Source organism: Mauremys reevesii, linkage group 2 (assembly GCF_016161935.1).
Source record: "Mauremys reevesii isolate NIE-2019 linkage group 2, ASM1616193v1, whole genome shotgun sequence".
NCBI classification, from domain to species: Eukaryota; Metazoa; Chordata; order Testudines; family Geoemydidae; genus Mauremys; species Mauremys reevesii.
This window is the reverse complement of record NC_052624.1, coordinates 250,033,812-250,051,967: the sequence shown is the minus strand read 5'-3', so window position 1 is coordinate 250,051,967 and position 18,156 is coordinate 250,033,812. Positions and strand designations below refer to the sequence as shown.

The 18,156-nt window shown below is 39.8% G+C and overlaps 1 protein-coding gene across 11 annotated transcripts in view; it reads left to right on the top strand.

Moving 5' to 3' along the window:
- Positions 1–2,271: 2,271 nt before the first annotated feature.
- RGS22 (regulator of G protein signaling 22) overlaps positions 2,272–18,156 on the top strand; it is a 112,563-nt gene continuing 96,678 nt past the window's right edge. For 9 of the 11 annotated variants that reach the window (XR_005595201.1, XM_039527818.1, XM_039527823.1 and 6 more), the window contains exons 1-4: positions 5,235–5,616; positions 5,803–5,914; positions 6,747–6,775; positions 12,213–12,275. Coding sequence is in view for 10 of the 11 variants with exons in the window: in XM_039527818.1 (XP_039383752.1) it covers positions 5,890–5,914; positions 6,747–6,775; positions 12,213–12,275 (117 nt within the window). In the remaining variant the exon portion in view is untranslated. Of the gene's footprint in view, positions 2,405–5,234; positions 5,617–5,708; positions 5,915–6,746; positions 6,776–12,212; positions 12,276–18,156 lie in introns of those variants that run through there. The other 2 variants (XM_039527816.1, XM_039527815.1) reach the window with 2 other exon arrangements.

Below are 18,156 nucleotides of genomic sequence, written 5' to 3'. Positions count from 1 at the left end.
TGGGAATGGGTGACAGGGGATGGATCACTTGATGATTACCTGTTCTATTCATTCCTGGCATTGGCGACTGTTGGAAGACAGGATACTGGACTAGATGGACCTTTGATCTGATCCAGTATGGCTGTTCTTATGTTCTTAACAGAGGAACAGTTGGGCCCGCTGTGCTTTTTATGCCCTGGGATGGGAGGGGGATCTGATGACATTTAGAGTGTAGGTGTAGCCTACAGTGGTGTAGTGGACATTGTTGGCTAAGAGAATCCAATCTCATAGGTATGGGGCACATGGAATCCATATGGACAATACAGCTCAAAGAACCACAGTTTCTGTAAGGTAAGTGTTCTTTACCTGTATAATATCATACCCATAAATATTCACTTGTTTCAATGAGACTTGTGTTCCTCAGTCACTTAATGCTTTTGAAAATCCTCTCCTACAGGTATTATGAATTTTGGCAGTCTACATATGTATACCATGATCTCCAGCAGGATCAAACTTGCTTTAACACCAAAAGTACAACCAGATTTCATTTGAGCTAACAGAATAACCCAAGAACCAACTCTTATCTTCACTGAGGCTAGCCACTAGAGGGAGACATGCTCACACACAAGTCAGTGTATTCTGTAGACTGGTTTCTATGTGCAGTGAACTACTTTTACAGTTCTAATCTGATCTGGATGAGAGTGGGGTATTTTGAATCACCTTTTCCTGTAGCTGTCCAGATACCAATTTTTTTTAACTTCTGGAAGAAGAAGATAAGAGGAAGGATAGAAAAGAAAGACAAGGGGTGGGGGGTTATTACAAATCCACCACTCAAGAATGGCTCTTCCTAAGGCAACGGTGGTGGAGGGGGATGTCGGAAGGGATGATGATGGGGAGAGGAGGTGTTACCTCAGCCTACTCACCTTTGAAGCAGTTTAATCACACCTCCACCTACATTTTTATTACACATCCTCCTACTCCCCCTGACTCAAGTTCTATTTTCCTCCCAAGTCCTCCTGCTTTACTCCTCCCTTTGCCTCTTGGATTTGTGCCTTATATCATGCTGCCCCTCTGGCTGGAGCAGCCTCCTATCACTTGTCTGCTGGGCATCCTGTCTTTCCCCCTTCAAACCCCTTCTTAAGACCTACTTCCTTCAGGTATTCCTCCTATCACCTTCTCCCCAATAACCTCTCCACTACCTTCTCTTCCTGTCCTATATCTCTTATTGTGGTTATCTTGTTTAACAGGTGTCAGACCATATCTAACCTATGCTTATCAAACACTCTTTAGATTTGCAGCTCTATCTAAATATTTAATCATCATAACACTCAAAATGACAATTAATACTGGGGTAGGGAAAGAGATAGGGAAGGAGAAAAGAAGTGGGAAAAAGAGTAGGAGCTACTTGTTATGTCATAGTACCACCCTCCGATGGTCTTTCCACAGGCAATAGAAAAGGAGAAGGCATGAGAAAGGAGATGGGAAGGAAGGAAGTGTTAAGTTTCTCCATACACAAACACCAGAAAGATACATTCCATCCAAATGATCTTTAGTACCTTCCTAGATTAAGAGAGCAAGAGGAAATAAAAGCAAATTCTCCATGAGAGAGCACAGTGTGTGTCTTCTGATGACCTGTATTCAATTGCAACTGAAATATGAGACAAAAGAATCCTTAGAGCTTTAAAGGTGCAGTACAAGGAAAAAGCTTATAAATTTATAGACTTAAGGCTTATATCGCGAAATATACCACAGAACAAAGGGGAAAGGAGGAGAGAGAAAGTGGAAGAAAAAGGGAAGAGGAAGGGGAATATTGATTATGTTTGTGCTGGGATAGTATTTTAAAGGAGTATATTACCTATAGATTTAAGGCAGAAAAAGGAAATCAAGCAAACATTGTATTTAATGGAATAATCCAGATGCCACAAAAGGCAAAAGTCACCAAAATTGTACATTTTTTCCAAACCAAAATAGATATAAATATAACAGTGACAGTCTAGGGCGCTTAGCAACAAAGAAAGCATTGGATGCTATAGTGACTGGAAGACAGTTGTATGTGATGACTTCAGAATGCATGGAATTGGTGGCATCAGAATTACAGTTCTATTGGACAGGAAGGATTCTTTTGTTTTGGTTTTCATTCATTGAGCTAGCTGTTTTTTGATTGGGATTTGGTTCTGACCTTTGGCATATTTAACCTACATACATTTTTGTTCTGTAAATAAAGACTATATACAGTAGGAAAAGTGACTTCATAAATTCTTCTTTGTAACGTTCCATCAACCAAAGAGATGCTATAAATACTAAGTTAACTGGGGTCCTTTGTGGGCTTTTGCATTTCATATAAGTGTGGATGTGTAGTCCCAGGTTATGGAGAATGGTGGTGGCAACTAATTCAGAGGAGGCCATGACAAACTGATAGTGAGGGGTAGGACACAAACATTACTAAGAGAGTTCAAAATTCTGACAGTCTAAACTCAAGGTGCACAGGAAAGGTTTTTTTTCTCTTGCTACTTTTATTTTGTGTGTGAAAGTTGACTTGCCAATCCCAGTGGAGAAATTGACCATCTGTGGGATGTGATTGAGAGACATGATACCAGTTTCTGAAGAAAAAGCAACTTATTTAGGCCTTGCAAATTAAGAAAGAAGGAGGAGCAGTTGGAAATTAGGCCACAGATAATAGTCAAGACTGAGCTTTTGCAAATGGAACTATTTAGCAGTAAGATGAGATCATGAAGGAACAAACCAGATAAGCAGCTGAAACTGAGTTCCAGAATAGATGATCTTTAGGGCAGGGTCTATGTCATCTTATGTGTTTTTTTTTTAGTGATGAATACAATGAGGTCCTGATCTTGATTAGGGCTTTCAAACATTACTAAAATCCCAAATAGTAATAATAATAAAACATTATTATTATTCCTAATAATACACACAAGCTTATTCAGGAGTTGGCATTGAGTCTCCTTGCATGATATGCAGAAAATGGAAAGTCCCCTGCAACTCTACTTCCTAGTCCCATTGTGGAACTTCAATGCTCTGGAGGGCTTTGAGGTGCCTTACATCAGAATGAATTTCATCCATTGAGAATATGAGAAATATGTATGAGAAATACATTATTTCCTGTTGAGTGAGCTTATTAGAGGATCCAAATGGAGTGATCAGAATGGAATCACATGGCTGCATTTTTAAAGATACACCGCTACCTCGATATAACGCCACCCGATATAACATGAATTTGGATATAACGCGGTAAAGCAGTGCTCCGGGGAGGCAGGGCTGCGCACTCCGGTGGATCAAAGCAAGTTCAATATAACACGGTTTCACCTATAATGCGATTTTTTGGCTCCCAAGGACAGTGTTATATCGAGGTAGAGGTGTACTTCACTCACAATGGAGTTGATTTGTAGCTTTCACTTTTTATTTTCAAAAAGGGTACATTAACTAGTTTCCATTTATTATTATTATTATTATTATTTAATTAAAAATAAGCATCTGGCTGCAGATAAGGGGCTATCAGAAGCCTAGAGAAACCTAGAAAGCAGGAAAGAGAGACTAGTATACTATTTTAATAATTAACATATTTAAAATTATTTTATTAGTTGTCTTATTCAATGCACTGTAATGCTGTCAGTCGGAAAGAATTATATTTAAATTAAATTATGTTAAAATAATGTTGCTATTTTCTCTCTTCCAAAGAACTGTGTGGGAGAATTTAAAAAAATACTTAAAATATTTAAAATTTTGTTTTTTTAAAAAGTTATTTTATAATTACAATAAAAATACCAAATTGTGTAGCAGTGGTGAACAATGCATTTAGATGTGCATTTTTCAGCATTAACCTTTGGTCTGCATTCCTTATAAACTACCTACACGGAACTCCACTTACAAGTAATTAAATACTTTTTAATCAGTTGCTAGAATACTGACTATACTGATACTGTAATTATCTATAAACCACTTAATTTGGGAGGATTGAAATTATTTACATTTTGTGTTACACTTGTTTTAAATAATTCAGCTCTCCAGTGTATCAGAAGCACTTGGCTTTACCTTTGTTTTCACACCTCAGCTATATTATTCAGCACTGCTGTACAGTCTATTCCTTATTGCTTAGAGGGTAGTACTTTAAATGAACACCAGTTACAGCTAACAGTTTCTCATCTAGACAATTGGATGTATTAGTATTTTAATTACCTGGCTGTAATTTCCACTTAATTTGGAGAATTTCTAACATTTTCCTTTCAGCACTAAACCAGTCTAATTTATAATGCTTTATTATCACAGTTCAGATTCCAGCAGCATTCTCACTCAACAGCAGTCATACCAGCAGGATTACTCTGGCTAGTTTTCAGAACATTACTTACTCTCGGAAGGAACTTCCAGTTGAAGAGTAATAATATCCAATAAACGTTTTTTATATTTGGAAAAAAACACCCAGTTCAGCTTGAGAAATAATGTCTTTGAAAACAACCGTGTTATACAAAAGCTAAGGCTAACTTGGTACCCCACCTAAGGTAAATGTACCTACACAAAGGATCTTTGAACTGAGGAGAGAACACCAAATAGCCTTAAATGTGTTTTGTTTGATTTAAAATTTCCAGTCTGAGATTTTAAAAGGAGCCAAAGGGAGTTGGGTGGCCCAGATTCCACTGATTTCACTGGGAGCTGGGTGCCTAACTCCCTTAAGTCCCTTTGAAAATCTCAGCCTAGCTGGATATTTCTTTACTAATAACACATCTTATTAGGCTTAAGTTGGCTGTTTTGTACATGTAAAGCTTTTTTGATCAGTTGGATTATAACAACAGTTCTCTCTTTCTACCAGGCTTCAAGTCACCACCGTGTCAATAATTTCAGGCACAAGAAAAAAATAACCAATTATTCACGTTAATGATATAGTCTATAGGGATTGGCTACTTATTTTGTTGTAGGTATAAGAAAAGATCTTTGGTATCTATTTCAAAAGGAAGGCTCTTTCCTTTCTTTTCCCAGAGTGCTCTCCTCAGCGAAGGAAAAAACTAACATCCTTAGACCAGGATCACCCCTTCTCTTCCCTGCTCACCCAGGTTATTTATAGTGCTCCCTTCATATGGGAAAATGCAGCTATCTTTGTGTTCCTGCTGAGTCAGGGCCCTGCGAGCATCAGCAGCTACAAGGCTCACAGGGGAAGGCTGTCACAAGGGCAGCAGCCAACACATCACAATGGAGTCTGCTGTACTTGTTAGAGAAACACCCTGTATGTGACACAACCCCTCCCTGCTTCCCCTTTCTACTTGTGTGTGTTGGGAATTGCAGACAGTGCCTGGGATTTTCAGTGGCTCTTGTGTGATCAGGCCCCAGAATCCAGTTATAGACACAGAATTATTTGATACATGGTGCAAACCGACTGGCAAATGTTGTGCATATAATACTCAGCCCCTTGAATCAAGACGAGAGAGAGAGAGCGTGGTACCTTCAGGGAAAAACAGAATCCTCTTGAGAAGAGAGCTGTTTAGGTTTGGTTTAGGGAAGTTTGTTTGGTCTAATCCTTTTTCCTGCCTGTGCCCACCTCATATCAGTAAATAATGAATATCCCCAGGTCGCTTATTCATGAATATCTCCCCTGGAGATGAACAGTGATAATCTCACCAGCCTGTCCAATTGGTGAGTTTGTTTCAATGAGTCACGCTCAGAGAGGAGGAAAAGTATTTGCTAATGGCTCATGTTCTTTCCATGCATTGTCTGTAATTCCATAGCAACCCAGACTTGCTGTGAACCACACAAGAAAGCCAGGCCGGGTTGCTGCAGCCTGTGTGCCCTGAGCCAAGGTTCTGCTGCGTCTCTTTCCAGGTCCCCAAACACGGATTCCCTGGCTGTCCCAGGGACAATGCAGCATTAACACAACGGGGGATCAGTCTCTACACAAAAAGTGCCAACATGAGGGAGAAGAGGCTCACCACTGGTATGTAAAGCTCTCCCAACAGGACAAAAGGGCAGTAACCACTTAGGGCTATGTCTCAGGCTATGGGGATGACGACTCCCAGGAGGGAGATTTAAATTATATCCTTGAAATTCATACAGCAAAATTCTTCAGTCCTAAGAATGAAAGATCATAAACACGTCCGATGAAGTGGGCTGTAGCCCACGAAAGCTGATGCTAAAATAAATTTGTTGGTCTCTAAGGTGCCACAAGTACTCCTCCACTTCCCTCATATGCATCCCAAAGAAGGGAAGCTGTTTCTCAAGTGGGTGAGACTTGGAGCATAACTGTTTCACCTGGGAACAGTTCCTGTGTTGCCTGTTCTCATGATTTTATCATGAGTTTCACAATATCTAGTGTGTTTAGCCCCAGCTTCTTGAGTCATGGAATTACATGGGAATCTCAGCTTTCTTTATAAAAAAAGCAAGTTTTTAGCCTTCATGATTTCAGAGTAAAGCTGGAAAATGTGGCCTAAAGGCTCAAAAAAAAAAACACCCCAGAAGACAAATACCCCAATATATGATTTTTCAAAAAAATCTCATGATATTTAAGATAATCCCATGAGTTTTTTGAGATCTAATTCATGATTTTTAAATGCTTGGGGTTGGCAATACAGCATTTCCTTAGAGTTTGTTTTATTTCCTCAGATCAGGTTATTTTATTTCAGAAAACCCAGGAAATTAGTAGAGTCCCATCACTTACTTAATTTTTCAGAGTAATCGCTAAATTATGTGTGCAGTCAAATTGATCTCAACAAACATAAATGGAAATGTGTTGGATGAATAACAAGTAGTATTTTATATCTGTGTTTCAGAGCCTCCAGATATAACAGAAGATGCATTTGTAAGTAAACTTTAAAAGGACCAATAATTATTTTTCTGTTTTGGGACTACAGAGAAAATAGCAGGTCTACTACTATATGGTTTCTTATTTCTTCCATTGTAGTAGTTGAGCATTGACATGTTTTTCCGAGCAGGAATACTGCTACTTCTGACAATGTTTCTTTAAAAAAATGGTTCTCATTGTTTCATTTGATTAAGAAAAAAATGCTGCAGTGTTAGAAAAAGTGAAACAGAAATTTAAAGGGAATAAGATTGCAAAGATAAAGAAAAGCACAATGGTAGAGGAAGGAAGGAAGAAAATAGTTAGTTGGAAGGTCCAATTGATATGTTCTACAGATGCATTTTCTTACCATTTTGAGAGATTCATCTGTTCTCTGCTTATTGCTTCATACCAAATGACACCCCTTTCCTTGTTTGAATGCCTAAGCAGTATGCATGTTTTTAAAAGATATTTAGTTCTATCTTTGATGGAGACTCCCTAGGTTCTACTCCTACTCCAATATAAATAATATATATTGAAATCCAGGTTAATTTCATTTAGGAATAAACAAAAATATGTATCATAACATATTAATAACCTAGCTGAACCAAAAGTTTACATTGGGTTAGGCTCTGATTCTATAATCTACTCCATGTGGGCAGACCCCTTGACTTCAGTGGAACTCAAGTAGGTGCATGGATCCACTATACAGAATTCAGCGCAGGATCAGGGTTTCTATAATCACTTTAAGGCTTTGACATTTAAAGTGAGCACTGGATTTTTATCTATGTGCACTTTTCATTTCAGTAGAAGCTGCATTTAATGTACTGTTCTATTGTCTTACCAAGTCTATCTGTGTTCAGATCCTTCTTGGGTATCTTATAACATCACTCTGTATCTGTGCTAGTACACTCATGGCGGTGATATGGAAAAAGCTAGTATATAGAATAGATACAGTGTCATGGGATATGTTTCCCTAGAAAATGTAAACAGCATTTTTACAGGATACTACTGACATAATGATCATCCCTTCACTGCTTTAAGACTGACAATAATAGGACCCTTGATACCTGTATACTGTATGCAGGCAAAATTCCCAGTTACTTCAATAAGTTTTGCCTGCATAAGCACTGGAAATTCAAGCCATTTGTAGTTCATCCAGACTGCCTATTGGAATCATGAGAATGCTTTTAATAATTATAACTGGATTGTACACCATAGAACGCATCAGGGAAAGAATTAAAAGAAAATGCCTATTGCCACCAACATCTAAAAATTTTTTTGTATATAAAATTATATGGACTCTAATGGGCAAATAGTAAGTATATAAATATTATTTTGAAATGAGAATAAGACTGGTTGCTGAAATAAAAGTCCCATAGGAAAATTTTATTGTTTTTCAAAAACTTGCAGATAGGTGCAATAAGTAGCAAAGCTTGCGTTAACAGTGTAGTAAAAGTTTTATGGATTAATGACCCAGTTTGTTTATATTTCTTGCTGCTATATAAGACTTTAAAGAACATATTCCTGGCAAATAAAAAACATGTGTACCTGTATATTTTCATAGGACTTCTAATTCAGTGAGTAATAAATACTTTGTTTCAAATAATTCACTTAGATGAAAGAAGTATTTACACTACATATTATTGTATCTAATCATCATCAAAGTAGTCTTTACCCATTTCAAATCTAAAGATGTATTACTTGTGCACAGCAAATGTGAAATATATATACTTTTTATACATGCACAACCTGTTTCTAACAAAACTTTTCACATAAATAAGAAAGTTCTTATGCACTTAGGGCTCAATCCAATGTCCATTGAAGTAAATGGGAGTCTTTCACTAATTTCATTGGGCACTAGATCAGGCCCTTATGCCTTGATTCAGGAGAGATCTTAAGCATATGTTTATTTAAAGCATGTGCTTTTCATTGTCTTCAAGTTAAGCACATGCTTAAGTGCTTTGCCAAACTGGGGCCTAAGAACCTGGTTCAAAGCTTATTGAAGTCAGTGGGAGTCTTTCCACTGACTTCTATGTGCTTTGAATCAGACCCTTTGATCCAAATTCTCCTGTTTAATGCTTAGTTCAGATATCTTTGCCCTTCCCCTTCCATGCCTCTCCCAGGTCCTGAGTGCTGGTACACAGCAAGCCACTGTGGAGCTGAGCTTGACACAGTAGTTCTAGGAATGTTCATGCCATATATGCCCTATCAAATATTGTCCCCCGTGTGCGTAGTTGCACTTAATCACTATGGAGGAAGCGTCAGGATTTGACGTCTTAAGAACTTTAACAGCCCCAATAGATAGAGTTAGACTAAGACAGTTTTTTATGCTCAGAAATAATAAAGTGTTCGAAAAATTGTATGCAGTGTTGTTGAAGCTGTGTCAACCCCAGGATATTAGAGAGACAAGGTGCGTGAGATAATATCTTCTATTGGACTGACTTCTTTTGGTGAGAGAGACAAACTTTTGAGCTACACAGAGCTCTTCTTCAGGTCTGGGAAAGGTACTCAGAGTGTCACAGCTGAATACAAGATTAGTTGAACATAAATAGCACATATTCTTAGGGACCATTCAAGGTGAAGCGGCCCATTAACACCCCTGCAGTCCTAGGACAAAAAGTGAGTTACAGATTATTGTAATAAACCATAAATCTAGTGTCTTCATTAAGATCATGATTTTGGTCTAGCAAAGTTATGAATTTAAGCTCCCAGGCTTGTCTTTTGAAAGTGTTGTGCAGGTTTCCTTTGAGGATGAGGCCTAATAGATCAGCTATAGAGTCATTGCTCTGTGAAAAGTGTTCACCCACAGGTGATATGTTCTTTTTCATTTTCCTGCGTGAGTTCATTCGTGAGCACAGTGAGTATCTGGTTTCATCCACCTAGTTGCTATTGGGGCATTTAGTGTACTGGATGAGGTACAACACATGTTGTGATACGTATGTGTAGGACCCAGGGATCTTGAGAGGTGTGTTGGAGGCATGTTGATCATTGTAGCAGTGGAGTTATGTCTGCAGGTTTTCCATCTGTTGTTCTGGTAGGGTCTGGTGCCGCTTTGAGTTGGTGTCCTGGTCTGTGGGGAGCTTGCTTCTGATGATGAGCCTGGAGAGGTTGGGGGGTTGCTTGAAGGCCAGAAAAGGGGGTTCAGGAACAATTTCTTTCAAGAGGGGGGTGCCCATTGACTATTGGTTGTAGTTGTTCGAGGATATGCCCCGTATGAGTTCCAGTGTGCTGTATAGTTGACAAGTAGGGGTGTGTGGTTGGAGGGGGCTTATTTCTTATTGTTGCAGGTTGTCTCAAGGTATTTGGCCCATTAATAATTGACATTATTAAAAACTAGACAGAATTCTCTTTCATAAAGCTGACATATTTTAAAAAAGCCAACAGAGAATATATTCTATGCTGGCTTGTTCCTTCTCCCATTGACATGAGTAGGAGTTTTGCCATTGATTTTAGCAGTTAAGACAGTGGGGAAATTCCCAGTTTGGGCCAGCCCCAACTATGGCATACTACTGCTTGATATGGTGGGTCAAATTCTGATCTGGTTAGCACCCTCTCATTCACCTTTGGTGGCTATCCCATTGTGAGTATCAGTTTGGGGATGGAAGCAGCTACATTCCTCTTTCCCGGGTGCAGATGGGTGGAAGGGTGTGGAACAAGTCAGGAATATGTAGGCTACTTGCATATCAATTTTTTTCAGAAGTAAATTTGCAAATTTCCCACTTTTACTAGATTTTAGGTTTACAAGAGTTTTATCTATAAGTTCTTTGACACATGAACTGTCTTTGTAGGTTTTGTATGGTATTGAGCACATCACTGGTGTATGTAACCTTTTTGCCCATCAGAGTTGGCAGCAACAAGGGCTGGGTTCAGTATTTAGGGGTTCCGTTTCAATAACACAATGGAAAACTGACTCGAGCCCCCACCTAGTGACCTGGGACAATTACATACCACCCCCCCGGGCACCTCTAATAGGCAATACTTCCCCTCTCGCAAGCACAGAGTCTGAGTGTAGCAAAAGCCTTTTAATAAAGGAGTGAAACAATGCAGCATTATGTTGGGGAAACACCACAAACAGGATTCATAACACAAACCATGAGCAAAAGACCCACTAACAAGTAAGTTTGGCAGTGTCTTTTTCCCCTCAGCGTCTTAAGTTCAGAAACCCAACAGTCACCCCACCCACAGTTTCTGTCCTTGGTCAGTGCAGCCCCCAGAGTTCAGAAGTTCATCTGAAGAGTTTACCTCCCAGTCTGGGTGGAAATGGGGGGAGATATGGGGGCATCTTACATGCTCCACTGCTCAGGTCGACGGCCAATTGCCACGCCTCGCCATGGGGTTCTGCTGCAGTCTTCACCGCCAGCTGTCCAGCTAGCCGCTCCTCTCCACTAGCTGTGCCTTTCCCCTCCTCTCTGCTAGCCATCCTACTAGTGCCTTTCCCCTCCTCTCTGCTAGCCACCCTGCTAGCCACTCAACAACATGTCTTCAGCCCCCCCCCCCCCACTTAGCACAGCTCTCAGTGATTTCAGCTGTTGGGTTGGGGGGGGGCAGTGCTGGCACACTCAGAACCACTCACCCTAAAATCAGCACATAACAAGTATTCTAATAGAATCAAAATTAGCTCTGTTATTACACAGCAGAGAGAGGAGGGGTCAAAGTGGTGTTTGGGGCCCACGCTACCAAGCACACATACCTGTCCCCAGCCTCTCTCAGTTCACTGGGCTTTGGAACCCATGTCCCTTGCCTAGCAAGTGCTAAATAGTTGAGGGCAAGTCCCTCCGTCATAAAATGCCAAGTACAATTCTACTGTCCTTGATTCACATAACCAGGATAACAACACTTTATTATTCCTGCCACAGTAACAAAGAGACTGTGGATCCCACAGCAGCCAAAGTGATCATTTGGGCAAGCAGTCCCTTCATGCTAGGCGGGGTAGGTGTGCCCAGGCAAACAAGATCAGCCTCTGAAGTCCTTTTTCACAACTCACCACCAGATGTCAGGGTAGAGCTCAGTCTGACTCTGCTTACATGTACAATGAATGTTATGAATGTACAATGAATGTTATGTTATGTTCTTATGTTCTTAATACAATGACACAGTGAAAAGTCTACTTTTGTGCAAAAATTCTGATCTGCTTTAAGGCAAACCATAGTATAAAAGACTATCATATATACAAATACAGATTTCCTCCTGCTAACGATAGCTCATCTCAATTGATTAGACTCTGCCTGTTGGTATGCATACTTCCACCTTTTCATGTTCTCTGTATGTATAAATATCTCCTGTCTGTGTGTTCCATTCTATGCATCCGAAGAAGTGAGCTTTAGCTCACGAAAGCTCATGCTACAATAAATTTGTTAGTCTTTAAGGTGCCACAAGTACTCCTGTTTTTTTTTTTTTTTTTTGAGATCAACATAGATTACTTTAAACATTGTCTTGTGTTTTCATGTTCCCATAGGAAGATTATTTAGCGACAGATGATATGCTTGTGAACTACTTTAATGAATTCTTGAATCTTCCAGTAAGTATGTTATATTAATTTCTTCCTAAACCCAAGAAAAAACTTTATTGTGATTAGTACTAAAGCAAACTGGCTTGGAAATACATATTGTGTTTTTTAAACTAAAGTGTTCTGTTGGTTTTCCAATTCTTTTGAAGGGCTTCTATATTTTAATGATAGCATCTAATGTCTTAAGATGTTATCATCAGTAAAGCTTTGCCAATATCTATAAAATACAACATAGTATCTGGACTTCTTGGGATATAATTTCTCTTGTTTCAGGTCAATCTATATATGTAACTTGCAGCTTATCAAAATATTATAGATTAGAAGTGAAGAAGACATATTTAGTGCTTATGTTAAAATACCTTTGAAAATCAGGCCAGTTTTATTTAGGTGCCTAATTTAAGGCATTCAGGTTTGCAAATATTAGTCCTAGTTTGTCTCTTGGTCATTGAGACCAAGGACCAAATTCAGCAGTGGTGCATCTCCACTGATTTAATTTAGAGGTGCACTTCCCCCCTACATACACCATTATTGATTCTGTCTGAAAGTAAATTTCCCTGATTTCAGTGGGAATTTTGCCTGGGTGAAGATGGTAGAATTGGATTCTAAAAACCAGTTTTTGATTTTTAAATAAAATTTGTCACCATGTAAAGGAATATACCAGAGTGTGGGTATGGCCCATAGTGATGATACTGTCTTCTCACAGGAGCTCTCTCCCTATATACTATATAGTACCTCTCACTGCAAGTTTCCTGGGAAACTCTCTCAACTAAACAATGAAGGCACTGTAAGAAGAACATGGGAGTTCTCTTTCCAGCTGCTTTAGTATGTCTGAATCCAAACCTAAACCTGATGTTCTTTAAGCCAAGGCCATCTATTGAGAAAGCTGGACTGTTCTGTGATGAAGCAATTTTTAATCTTAAATGGGTCAGATTTTCCTCATCACAAAAATACCTCCTCCACCCCATGTTTGTTTGGAAACTGAGTTTCCATTTGACTTTCCTCCAGATCATTCCATCACAAAGAATGGTGGGGATGGAGTCTGCTTCCCTAAACCCCTGGATGTCCTTGGACCTACCCTGCACAAATCTCAAGACACCTAGTTCAGGGCGGGGCTGTCAGAAGTCCCTGTGTTTCCACAGTGCTTAGTCCACCATCTTGCCTCTGTGGCAGCACAGACCCTGAGCTATGCTTCCATGGTCTGAGCACTTGCAGCGGTCCCTGAAATCTACAGAAGACAACTCACATTGGCAATGCTGACTAAGCAAGTATTGTTTTACACAGGTAACCCCTGAGGGTTTCTGGGGGAACAATGCCACAGAGTCTCTCTTACACATTTATCCAAAGTATTTTAATGGAAACTAATATTTATTAGACCTTTTTATTAATAGTGGTCTCATCACCTTTATTTTCTCTTTGATTTCTGTTGAGGGGGTTCTCTCTTCAGGATTAAGTCCCTTTATTATCTGGAATACTGTAGCCTGAATATTTTATATTCCCAACTTCCCTCCTCTTCCAGAAGATTGACTCTGAGATAGTGCAACATTCTTGACCAAAGCACTCCACTGAAAATTCTGTCTTTTTGACTTTGTTATGCTGATATAGCTGTTGCCTAGAAACATAATTACCCAGGTCTGTTAGTATTTAGGCAACTAGTTAAACTGAAGAAATATCATGTGACTTGATGCAACAAATCAGAGGCAGCAAATGTTTATGTTGAGAGACTCTCTCTTTTGATTTAGAATATACCATCAGTGTATGGTAAAAATATAGCACTAGTGACTCTGTATAGCACAGAGCAATACTCTGTTGTAGTTTACAGTACATTCTTTAAACAATTAGGTTATCATACTACTATTCAGTACATTCTGACACCAAATGATGTATACTTTAATGAAGTTGTCAGAACAAACTTTTTGAAAGATAAAATTATACAGAATAACCAAAAGGACACTTTTCTTTTGGTCTGAGGTGCAATGATTTGAGAAAGTTAGAAAGTGATTACATGATATAAAAACAGTTTACATCTATCTCAGTGATTAATTTAAGAACAACGGTCTATATAAAATACTTAAAACAGAAATATTGTAATAAGCATATTTCCATCTCCAGTTGGCCAGGTAGCTACACCTTCTTTGTTGGATATGGACCTGGGCACTGTGAACTATACATTCGTCACCTCCAGGAATATAGTTTACCAGAGCATGATAGTTAAGGACACAAGACAGATACATCTGCTTCAGTGTATACAGGCTCATCTACTCAGTAACACCACTGAACGGAAACACATTTCTCCTGCATGCTGCAAGCCACACTGGCTTCCCATTGCATTCCAGATCCCTTTTAAAGTCCTTTTCAAAGCATTCAGTGGGCTGGGTTCTGGTTATCTAAGGGACTGTCCTTTTCTTTGTGACTTACCACAATATCTGCATTAATCAGAGACACTGTTGCTGACAGTACCCAGCTTGAAACTCACAGGGAGTGGGCATTCTTGGTGGTATGCCCTTGGCTGTGGAATTCCCTTACATCAGAAATCAGGATGATCATGGATTTTACCAACTTCAGATTTTAAGTCCTGCTTCTTTTCAAAAGCCTTTCCACTATAAAAGCCCTAAAGAATGGACAGTGTTACTCCTCTGGAGATAAAAATATTTCAACACTTCTATCGTATTAAAAATAGATATATTTTCCTCTCTCTTCGGTGCACACAAACACACACAGAGACGTATTAATGGTGTAATGTGGAGAGGAAGACGAATATAGTCCTGCAGATTGATTATTACTTTGTTACATGGTTTTATTGGCACCCAGGTACGATGGTGATGGCTGCAGAAGAAATACCTAGACACACAGTCTAGGTAGGGATCTGGAATCTTTATGCAGGCAAAACTTCCATGGGAGTTTTGCCTGAGTAAAGAAGGACTCTAAGATTTGGCCCATTGAAATCATCCTGAAAATAAATTAAACAAAAAAAATAAAATAATGTTTAGGCTAATTGCACTTTCAGAAAATAAACGCTATGGGTCTGATTGCCCTCTTACTTATGCCAGTTTAAATCAGGAGTACAGTGGTTTAAAACTGGTGTTACTGGAGCAAAATCAGAGTGTGGATGGGTGGGAGAGAGCAAGTCAGATGACTGACAAAAGTTAGAGTATTCCCCATTTCTAAGACTCTAAACCTCTTTGGAAGCACCATATCATGGTCAGTAGATCCCCATAATTTCCAGGTTGCACAGAGGAAATTTGCATGTTCCTTGGTACCACCAGGGCTGGCTCTAACTTTTTTGCCGCTCCAAGCAAAAAAAAAGAGCGCCGCCCTGCCGTAACACCCCCCCCGAGCGCCGTGCCACCCAACCCCCCACCCCTCTGTGCGCCGTGCCGCCCAAGCCCCACACCCCGAGCGCCATGCCGCCCAAGTCACCGCCCCCCCGAGCGCCGTGCCACCCAAGTCCCCGCCTCCCCTGAGTGCTGCGCTGCCCAAGTCCCCACCGCGCCGCCAAAACAAAAACAAACAAACAAACAAAAACCCTCCAGCGCCGCCCAGCCGAACCAAAAAAACCCCCAAAAACCCGAGTGCCACCCTGCCCCAAAGTGCCGCCCCAAGCATATTCTTGGTCAGCTGGTGCCTGGAGCCAGCCCTGGGTACCACTACAACCTGTCTCCAAGTGGCTTTTTCACCACTGAGTCCTTGCACCCTAGGTTATGTTGCCAGAAACTGGCCTAATCTAGGACTAAATCTAAATGAAAGCCTTCGAGAAGTAATCTAGACCACTGTTTCTCAAACTGGGTTCCACGGATCCCTGGGGGGGTCCATGAGGGTACTCCAGGGGGGTCCTTGGGCCCCACTGATCAACTCCTCCCCCTACCTCCCAGCGCCTCCTGCATGCCGGGGAACAGCTGTTCCCTGGCATGTATGAGGCGCTGGGAAGGAGGAGGAGGAGTGGGGACAGGACACGCATGGGGCAGGGGGCAGAAAGAGCTGGGGAAGAGGAAGGAGAGGGGTGGGGTAGGGGCAGGAAGAGGTGGGGTGGGGCCTTGGAGGAAGGGGTGGAGTGGGGGCGGAGGCTGGGGCTGAGTGGGGAGGCTTGGGGGGTCTGGGAAATTTCTTAAATCAAAATGGGGGTCCTCGGGTTGCTAAAGTTTGAGAACCACTGATCTAGTTCATCAGAAGTTGTCCTTATTTCTCTCCTTACTGACACTGATTGACAAAAAGTTCATTTCTTCTTCATTAATTAGATCTTTACTAATTGCCTGTGATTTGCTCCTTATTCAGCACTGGGAGTGAAATCCTGGCCCCACTGAAGTTAGTGGGAGTTTTGCCATTGACTTATCTTCACCTAGGATTTCACCCTGGATTCCTAAAGCTGCTTAATCACTTGTAATGGTTTGGACTTTCATTGACATTTATGTAGAGTATACATCTTAATGGAGTTTTGGCAAAGTCAAAAATATATTGTATGATTTATTAGGACTTACTCTGTTCATTTTTTCCCTGTTCAGGTTCTGATCCTAAGAGATGCTGAGCTGTTGTCATTCATTTTCTCTTGGGTTTAGGCTATGAGACTGTGGGTGGGGTTTGGTGAGCATAGTTACACATTAGGAACCTCAGCTGAAGTTAAATATTTTTGACAGCTGTAAAAGCTGAGGCCATAGAGATGGATACATCTGATGTTCTGGGTGTACGGTGATGGTTGATGTTTTGGGATGAATAAAGGACAGTTGCCATCAGTACAATTAATTATAAGGCTTTACAACTCAGAACTGTGCATTCAGTTTGTTCTTCAGCCAAGAACATATTCATATATTGTGTTTGCATTTGACATCTGAGAGGTTTATTTGCTTTCAACTGTTTGTGTATGATTGTTTGTTTATTAAAATTTCTCCTAAACAGCGATATGAAAACAGCTTTTTTTGTTTTTGTTTTTTTTGGCTTAGTGACTTTTGTGAAACTGAGTTGATGTCCAACATACTGGATGTTTAGGATACGGCTGGCACTTATGACTTTCAAAAGCAGGAGGGGATGTTTTGCCAGCAGGCCAAACTAAGTTGATTTTTGCCTTTCAAATTTTATCATAACATTTTTGAGGGTCCTGGATTTACTGCATATTTTATCACAGATATAAAATTATCATCATCATAATAACAAGAAATGTTTATTTTTTTTTCTTAAGCAGTGACGTAAATGCTTCCTTCCCCAAAAAGGTTTTAACTGTTTTAAGGGTGTTTCTATTTGAGGCGCTGATGATATTCTCTATCTGGTAGAGTTTTAGCTTGTGTGTATGTGTGCACATACTAAGCCTGGTGAAAGAAAACTACATCTTTGATGCTGATTTGGTCTCATACACATTATTTGAAGTCTTACTTTTTTCATTCCATTAGTGTATATGTCTTATAAATGATTTGTTGTCAAACATCCAAAATGACAACACAATTTATATTTAAAAAGTTGTCATTGGCATCTGTTTCACTACATTAACATTGCCAGATGTTTTCTGTTCAGTTAATTAGAATGCACAATGAAAAATCCAGCCTATGAATCAAATACTAGAGATTGAGTAAAAGTAGATATGAGTGATAAATTAATGTTGTCCTTGGTTAGTTTTCAATTTAAATACCATAGAACTAAAATAATCTGGTGATGTCTATTCAAATAGTTCCAGATTATGGAATTTCTATGCCTTGTTTGCATTTTTCTGCAAGAGAGAACACATCAAAGCTTGGGAAATTTGAGGTTTTTTCCTTCCCCTCCCCCTCTTTTTAAAAATAATAGGAAATGAAATAATAAAAACTATGTTCAGTCAGTATTAAGGTTGCACAATCACTCAAAAATCAGAAAATGCCCAAATTAAGGTTAAATATATAAGAAATTTGCAGATATTAAGTTGGGGGGAGTTCTG